Here is a 9,046-nt window from a genome sequence, read left to right on the forward strand (position 1 = left end):
GGGCCTTGTGTAAGCTAGGCAAACACCCTACCCCTGAGTTGTGCATACCCCTAGCCCCTCACTCATAGAGTCCAGGCAGGTGGTGGATCACTAAGCCATGCCCACAGCCCCTTCACTGGTATTTATTTTGAGACAGTGTCATTAAGCTCTCTAGGCTGAATTTGAACTCACCCTGTCACTCAGGTTGGCCTTGAACTTGTGATCCTCCTGCATCAACTTTCTGGAATAGCTGGAATTACATACAGGTTGTACTGCCAGGCTTAAGCCACTAAAAGATTCTTTGGCTGTTCACATATGAATGACAACAGTACCTACTTTGGGTGACTGAGTCTTCAAAATGCTTTTCGTTGTTGTTGTTGTTGTTGTTGTTGTTGTTGTTGTTGTTGTGTGACCTAGAAATGAGTCAATAAAGCAGGGTATCTGCCTATGAACTCACCCAGCAGTGGGGCAGATTCAGCTACCAATGGGTTCGGATGGGCAGTGGGTGCATCAGGAGGGCACAATGCCATACCCCATGAACCCTGCTTCCTTAATGTCCTCACCCAAGTCAGCCATACCCCCATCCTTGCTCTCGCTCCTATGTCTGCCCTCACCTCCCGCAGACCAGCATAGGATGCCCCATCAGCTGCTCATCCAGGCTGCGAGCGCCTCCGCCTAATGGCCACCCCGCCCTTCTCTCCCTTCCAGCTCACTGACCACCCCCAGCATCATCTGGCAGCCCTGCGAGGGGACTCCTGAGTCTCAGAGGCATCCGGCAGCACTAAGAGGTGAGTCCCATTTTCAACAGCTCCTCTCTCTTCTGGGTTTCTGTGCCCAAAATGTCCCCTGAGGCATAACACACTGATGGGGACTGGCCTGGCCTGCCTTCGGGGCTATCTGTTCCCTTAGCACCTCCTTTGCCTGCCTCCCCTGCCTAATGTGGCCAGTATCCAACAGTGATCTCAGTGATCTCTCTCTCTCTCTCTCTCTCTCTCTCTCTCTCTCTCTCTCGCTCTCTCGCTCTCTCGCTCTCTCTCTCTCTCGCTCTCTCGCTCTCTCGCTCTCTCGCTCTCTCTCTAGCTCTCGCTCTTAAACAATGCCTCACTATGTATGTAGCCCTGGATCCTGCTCTGTTGACCAGGTTGCCTCAAACTCACAGAGATCTTCTTGTTTCTGTATTCTGAGCACTGAAATGAAAGGTGTGGGCCATCACTCCGGGATTTCTCTCTTAAAAAAAGAAAAAAAAGTATATGTGTGTGCAGAGGCCAGAAACGTTGCACTGGAGTTAGAGATGACTCTGAGCGTCTGATGTGGGTGCTAGGATCCATACTCCAGTCTCCTCGAAGAGCAGCAAGCACTTAACTGTTCAGCCATCCCTCGAGGCAGCCCCTGGTTTCTCTCTGTTGCAGGTTCTTTCCTACTGAGTGGGTATAGAAACTCTGGTCACAGAGTAAGGGACAAGGAGTGAACTCCGGGTCTCTGATACCCATAAAGCCTGCTTCTGACTTCCCTCTGCTTCTCTTTCCCCAGAGTCTCAGGGATCAGACACTGTCGGCTTGGCTCCGGAACCTTCTTTCTCTTCCTGTTACACCCAGTCGTTATCTTCATCCAAGAGGCGATACTGTGGAAGAGCAGCTGGGAACTGAATGCTTGGACTCCTTGATTCTGATCCGAGGACTGTTGCTAACCAGAGGCCATTTCCTTCTGTGGGCCTTGGCATCCTCGGTGGCTCTAGGACTGACTTCTGATGCTCTGGGCAGGAGGGACGCCAGTGTGAAATTCTTTTCTCTGTAGATGAACTGAATACAGTGGGCAAGAGGAACAGTGACGAGAGGCACCCACTCGGCCCCATGGACCTGCCCCCACAGCTCTCCTTCGCTCTCTATGTATCAGCCTTTGCGCTAGGCTTTCCATTGAACTTGTTAGCCATCCGAGGTGCAGTGTCCCACGCGAAACTGCGACTCACCCCCAGCTTGGTCTACACTCTCCATTTGGCCTGCTCTGACCTCCTACTGGCCATCACCCTGCCCCTGAAGGCTGTGGAGGCCCTGGCTTCTGGGGTCTGGCCCCTGCCACTCCCCTTCTGCCCAGTCTTTGCCTTGGCCCACTTTGCGCCCCTCTATGCAGGTGGAGGCTTCCTGGCTGCTCTCAGTGCTGGCCGCTACCTGGGAGCTGCCTTCCCCTTTGGATACCAAGCCATCCGGAGGCCCCGCTATTCCTGGGGTGTGTGTGTGGCTATATGGGCCCTTGTCCTTTGCCACCTGGGACTGGCTCTTGGCTTGGAGGCTCCCAGAGGCTGGCTGGATAACACCACCAGTTCCCTGGGCATCAACATACCCGTGAATGGCTCCCCGGTCTGCCTGGAAGCCTGGGATCCTGACTCTGCCCGCCCTGCCCGACTCAGTTTCTCGATTCTGCTCTTCTTTCTGCCCTTGGTTATCACTGCTTTCTGCTATGTGGGCTGCCTCCGGGCCCTGGTGCACTCGGGCCTGAGCCACAAACGGAAGCTCAGGGCAGCTTGGGTGGCTGGAGGAGCACTCCTCACACTCCTGCTCTGCCTGGGGCCCTATAATGCTTCCAATGTGGCTAGTTTCATAAACCCGGACTTAGGAGGCTCCTGGAGGAAGTTGGGGCTCATCACAGGAGCCTGGAGTGTGGTGCTCAACCCACTGGTCACTGGCTACTTGGGAACAGGTCCTGGACAGGGGACAATATGTGTGACCAGGACTCCAAGAGGAACAATTCAGAAGTAGCAGCCACCTTTGGAGGAAAGGGGCACTGAGTGGAATTGGATGACTCTGACTCTGCCAGGCCCTCAAGAGGACCACAACTCAGGAGGCCTGGCACAAAGCCATTGCAGAAGTCACACGTTGGAAGGGATACACCTGGAGAGGACAGTGTCCTTATACAAAGAAGAGAGCGGAGGACAAGAGCTGGGCGACAAGAGACAGTACACCTGCCTGGCACACCTCAGCTTGCTCCCACCTGCTTCTGGACTTTTTTTTGTCCTAAGTGCTGCCGTAGGCTGTGCGCAGCCCTCTCCAGAGGGTGAGGAGAAGCTCGTTCCAGATCAGGAGGAATACCACCATCATGACCCAGTTTTGGAGTGTTCACCTGGTATATTTTCTGACGGAGGAGCATTCTCTTGTCTGAAGAAAAGAGGCAGCATCATGGCCCTGCCATACTGTGCTCAACCACTAGAGGGCAGCACTGGAGCGGAGCGCAGAAAGCTGGCTGGAAAGCTTGCCCAGGGGTTTTGTGGGCCTGAGCTCTGTCAGAGGCAGCTGCCAACTGTGGAGTAGGTGGTTGGTTGCAGGTACCACTTGGAGTGTCTCATCCTTTGGGTTGTCTCATTTCATCATCATGCAACCCTTCTGCTTAGCACTCCTCCTCCTCTCGTGTGTGTGTGTGTGTGTGTGTGTGTGTGTGTGTGTGTGTGTGTGTGTGTGTGTGTGTGTGCCTTTACTGGAGGAATACAGAGGCTTCAACCTGCTAGGCAAGCACTCATTGGCTGATCTTTATTCACACACACACACACACACACACACACACACACACACACACACACTTTGTTTTAGCAGACAGAGTTTAGGTGTGGTCTTGAACTCCTGGGCTCAAGCGATTCCCCTGCCTCAGCATCTAGAGAAGCCGAGAGTGTTGGCACAGGGCACAGTTCCCGAACTCACACAACCTGTTGGTTTCAGCCAGGTGCCTGGGGTTCTGATGGGCAGGTTGTAAACCAGACTCAGTGCCCAGCAGAGGGAGCCATCACCAAGGCCACTCTGTCTCCTGTTTGCTTGCCCAGGGAGCTTCTTTTCTGATTTGAGCAGACAGCGCACACCCCTTCAGCTAACTCTTCTGGGGTGCAAGGCAGTACTCCCAGACAAGGGATGCCTTCCCCAAATTACAGCGAGAAGTAGCTCCAGTCATGACCACCTTCATTTTGGGGATGGCCTATAGCAAGCTTTCTTGATGCCCTATAGCAAAGGTGAGGTGGGATATGATCCTTCCAAACAGGACCCCTACGGCTTAGTGGACATTTAGAAAAACTAGTGGTGTCAGCTCTATTGGCCATCATTTGGAGAAGGAGGAGAGGCACACCCCAGCCCATGAGAGGAAGGGCAGGGGGGTAATGGCCATGAAGGAGACAGACACTTGGGCATCTCTGAGGAGGCCAGGTGTCAGAATCAAGCTTGTTCTTCTCATGAGAGTGAAGCCTCTAATGAAGATCAACAGCAGAGGGGGCAGAGCACCCGAACTGCTTCATGGGAATTAGCCCTGTGGGCAAGTAGATCACTGTGAGTTCAAGGCCAGCCTGGTCTAATTAGTGAGTTCCAGGACAGCTGGAAGTGCATAGTGAGAGCCTGTCTCAAAAAAAAAAAAAAAAAAAGAGAGAGAATAGAAAGAAAGAAAGAAAAACGATCTCTTTGAGGCTCTAAATTCGCTTGAATGTAGGGTTTTTGAACAGTAGATCCATATCACTGAGAGGAAAAAAAAAGAAAACAAAAAACCAACCATAGTAGGCGTTCAGCAATCAGCATGGAGTAGGAGCTCAGCAAACATTTGCTGAAGGCATAAATACTTTGATCTCCTGCCAGAGGCGTTCCGTGTTGATTATTTAGTAAACATGTAGAGAGGAAGCAGTGGCTGAAGAACCTGTTTCATACACCAAGCATCCCTCAGCTCCTGTGGGTCCTCCTCCCAGCACTTCTCAGCCTGCCCCCAACCCTAAACCTCCCAAGGCCCGGGCTCTCCCAAGGCCCGGGCTCTCCCAAGGCCCGGGCTCTCCCAAGGCCCGGGCTTCCCTAGCCTGATCCCTGTGTAACTTAGCCATTTGGCTACACCAGTCTCTTGGCTTCTCGACAGGGACGTCTTTGTCAGGGGCTCCTCTCTTGCTCCCCCTCCCGCTGTCTCCTCTCATGGTCCAGTTTAGACTGCCAGCCATCGTCCGCCTAGACTTTCTCCTTCCTCTGCCTGCTTTTTCCCTTATATCTACAATTTAAAAAAAAAATCTTCTTTATACTTTAGAGTAGCCAAGTCCGTCTTTCATTTCATTTTTCATTCACCGTGAAAGCCATAAATCATAGTCCTGGCTTCTGGGCAGTGGGGACACCACAGCATCTCAGCAAAAGTCTGTGCAGCACCACTGCCAGTCACAGAGTGGCTAGAAACCTCTGTCCCATGCCCCAGGGCACCTGCTGGGGCACAGTTACAGGGGCTTCCTCCCACTTAGGGAATAATCCACTTCCTTCCCGGGCCCATGAGAGCAGAGTGATTCACTCCAGCTCCCTCCACTGGGATGAGCCACCCTACCTCCAACTAGATCTCTTGATACCCAACTCCCCCAGGAGACGGAGCCTCCTTTTAGCATCTCTGTCTTTATTATTTAGTCTCTCACTAAATGTGAGCCTCGAAGCAATAAAAACTGCCTGGCTTACAGCAGCACCTTTAACAACACTGGGAAAATTCACCCACGCTAAGTATACGAGCTAGTCTTTTTTTTTTTCCGGAGCTGGGGACTGAACCCAGGGCCTTGCGCTTGCTAGGCAAGCGCTCTACCACAGAGTTAAATCCCCACCCCCGAGTCAGTCTTTAAAGAAGAGTTTGCAGGTGTGTACTCCATTTTCACAGCCCCAGAAAGATCCCTTCCGTTCCTTACACCGGGTCTCTCCATCTTCCCCCTCCCAGCCTTGGCTCCCAATCACTAATCTACTCTCTGTCTTAAAATATTTGCCTATTCTGCACATCTCATGCAAATGAAAACGCGTGAGGCGGAGCCAGTTGTGCCCAGCTCGCTTCACTTACCATAAGTTTTAGGGCTCATCCATGTGGTATGCTTGGGCAGTTCCCCCTGACCATGCTGTTATCCCCATGCGGCTGCTTGTAGAAGGTTCATCTCCACTTGTGAGCCAAGGTCACTAAGGCTGGGACGAAGTTGATGCATGAGCCAGCCAGAATGTGCACGTGTTCAAGTCTCTTTAATAAATATTCATGGTGGAATTATCGGTGTTGTGTAAATGTATGTCTGACTTTTTTAGAGACACCACCAAACTGACTTTCAAAGGGTCTACCCCATGGGGCGTTCCCCTCAGCCGTCCACAAACACTGTGGTGTCTCCCCATCTTTGCCAGAACTTGGTTCTGTCTGTTGTTGTGCTGATAGCCATTCTCGTGTACACGACCTGGTTTTGTGCTCTGTTCCATAAGTCTGTGCTCCAAGGGGTGGGGGGGTGGGCTATCCTTGATGATAAGCAGAGCCAGATGTGAAACATGTACCCCACCCCCACCCCAACCTCGTGATGCCTAAGAAGGAAGGGGACCTGAAGAGTCACTTCCCTGTCATGAGCAAAAAGGACAGTGGACACAAAACAGTGGTACCCTGAGGGCCTGTTGTAGACAGACTATGACCCCAGGAAAGATAACTACAGTCGCCATGGTCTACACCACCACCATCACCGTCAGCACTGTCATCCCAGATCCTTGCCTGCACCACAAGGACCCCCATGGGAAGAGGGGTTGCACTGCTTTATACTATGTACATAGCACGCGTTCTTGTATTTGAGACAGGGCTTCGTTTAGCCCAGGATAGCCTGAAACTGTGTGTAGCCAGGAGCTGATGGTGACCCTGAACTCCTGATCTTCCTCCTAACTTCTGCATTCCAGGTACGTACCACCATGCCTGGTCTACGTGCTGGAGCTGGAACTCAGGGCTTCAGGCACAATAGGCAAGTATTCTACCGACTGCTGTCAGCCCAGTCCGAGCGCTCTTTCCACTGAACTACCTGCCAGGCCAACGGGCAATGCTTCAGTCGATGAAATTGTCTTGGCACCTCTGTTCTATAGAGCAGGAGACACAGGGTTGAACTCATTCGTTCCCAGATCGCAGAGTTCAGGGAACAGAGCTGGCTGCAGCGCCCAGCCCTCCACTTTCCACTCTGACGAGTGCTGGCCACACGTCAGATGCCGCTGAGGGAGATAAAGACACACGGAGAGCCCGCTGAGGGAGATAAAGGCGAAGCAGGATGAAGGAGGGTCCACCCCGAGACTGTCTTCACTGTCTTCGCAGACAGGCGCACATCCTTGGAATTTTGCCCTTTCTTTTTGCATATGGACACAGCCCTGATAACTAGCTCAAAGCGGCTTTTGTGCAGTTCTGCAGCGAGTGATGTCATAGGCACAGTCAAGTCTTCATCGTTTCTGCTGGACAGCCTAGCTCACTGCCCTGGTGCTGTAGGAGCCAGCTGGGTGCTGGGCGGCAGCGTGCCAGCTCTCCAGCACTCTGGTGAGTGTGGGGCTGAGGGTTACACAAGGAGGTGGCGCCCCAGTGATGTCTGCACTGGGTGAGGGACAGGAAACCAGGCAGGTAGGCAGGACCACCTGCAGGGGAGAGTATGTGGGGATATGGTGGTGGGATGTAGGCAGTGTTGACAATAATCTTGTCTCCCTGTGAGGGAACCTAAAGACTCCCCAACTCCCAACACGATCCTCATGTTCCTCTCTGTCTCACCAGCATCTGTGACCATGGACACAAGCTTCTTTCCCGGCAACCACTGGCTTTTCTTTTCAGTGGATCTGTTGGTGTTCCTCGTGGGACTACCCCTCAACGTGATGGCCCTGGTGGTCTTCGTGAACAAGCTGCGTCGCCGCCCGGTGGCCGTGGACTTACTTTTGCTAAACCTGACCATTTCGGACCTGCTTCTGCTCCTCTTCCTGCCATTCCGTATAGTGGAGGCGGCCTGTGGCATGAGATGGACTCTGCCCTTCATCCTCTGCCCCCTTTCTGGCTTCCTTTTCTTCACCACCATCTACCTCACCTCCCTCTTCCTGATGACCGTGAGCATAGAACGTTTTCTGAGCGTAGCCTACCCACTGTGGTACAAAACCCGGCCCCGGCTGGCCCAGGCTGGTCTGGTCAGTGGCGTCTGTTGGTTCTTGGCATCAGCTCACTGTAGTGTGGTTTATGTCACTGAATACTGGGGAAATGCAACCTACAGCCAGGGGACCAACGGAACCTGCTACCTGGAATTCCGGGAGGACCAGCTGGCCATCCTCCTCCCCGTGCGACTGGAAATGGCCGTGGTCCTTTTCATGGTGCCCCTGTGTATTACCTGTTACTGCTACAGTCGCCTGGTGTGGATTCTGAGCCAGGGAGCCAGCCGGCGCAGGCGTAAGAGGGTGATGGGGCTTCTTGTAGCCACGTTGCTCATCTTCTTTGTCTGCTTCGGCCCCTACAATATGTCCCACGTGGTGGGCTACGTGCGCGGTGAGAGTCCGACCTGGCGGAGCTACGTGCTTCTCCTCAGCACCCTCAACTCTTGTATTGACCCTCTGGTTTTCTACTTTTCATCCTCCAAGTTCCAAGCCGACTTTCATCAGCTCCTGGCTAGGCTGATCAGAGCTTGTGTGCCTTGGACTCAGGAAGTCAGCTTGGAACTGAAGGTAAAGAACGGAGAAGAGCCATCCAAGGAATGTCCGAGCTAGAGAAAAGAGTGGACCGGAGGAGGGGTGTGGAAAACACTGGCTCAGCGCTTTGGCCAGCAGAGAGCTCTCCGGGGTCAGGAAGGAGTGGGCACGCCTTCGTCTGCAGGTTGTTCCCTACCTCAGACAGACTAGAGTGCACTGTAGACACTGCAGTCACTCAGCTTGCCCTGGGCGGGTGTGCTCGCATTCGAGACTCTCCATGTCGAACCCCTTCCCACCCTTTCATAAGCCCTGAATTCCACTCTGAAAAGTTGTGGAGGTGAGAGACTTCGCTAGAAGACAGGGCCAAGCCTCTGCCTTGGCTGGCCAGCTTCAGAGCCTCCCTGGGTGGAAAAGGGAGGGAGGGGATTGCCCAGGGCTGGAGCTGAGCTGAGGACTTGGGGCGGGGGAGGGGTGCGAGCCACTGACTCCTCCTAGCTCCCTAGAATCCGGGAGGTGGGATTCCAGGAGTGGGGGAACAACCTGCCATTGTGAGGGTTTTCCAGACAGTCCCTACTCTTCTGAAAGCTCACATCTTCTGGGATACTTAATGAACAATGGCGAGCAATGAGAAAAATTATCCCAATAAATTCAGTACCTAGGCAAAA

At 53.2% G+C, this 9,046-nt stretch overlaps 2 protein-coding genes across 2 annotated transcripts; both read left to right on the forward strand.

Annotated features, from left to right (window-relative positions):
- The first annotated feature begins 1,748 nt into the window (after positions 1-1,748).
- On the forward strand, positions 1,749-2,732 carry Ffar1 (free fatty acid receptor 1). Its single transcript, XM_032896154.1, has one exon. It carries the CDS (start codon positions 1,830-1,832, stop codon positions 2,730-2,732), a length of 903 nt encoding a protein of 300 aa, XP_032752045.1. The 5' UTR covers positions 1,749-1,829.
- Positions 2,733-7,093: 4,361 nt separating this feature from the next.
- Positions 7,094-9,046, forward strand: Ffar3 (free fatty acid receptor 3). The gene is made up of 2 exons (XM_032896155.1): positions 7,094-7,260; positions 7,489-9,046. Exon 2 carries the CDS (start codon positions 7,500-7,502, stop codon positions 8,457-8,459), a length of 960 nt encoding a protein of 319 aa, XP_032752046.1. The 5' UTR covers positions 7,094-7,260; positions 7,489-7,499; the 3' UTR covers positions 8,460-9,046.

This window comes from Rattus rattus, chromosome 2, assembly GCF_011064425.1.
Source record: "Rattus rattus isolate New Zealand chromosome 2, Rrattus_CSIRO_v1, whole genome shotgun sequence".
Lineage (NCBI taxonomy): Eukaryota > Metazoa > Chordata > Mammalia > Rodentia > Muridae > Rattus > Rattus rattus.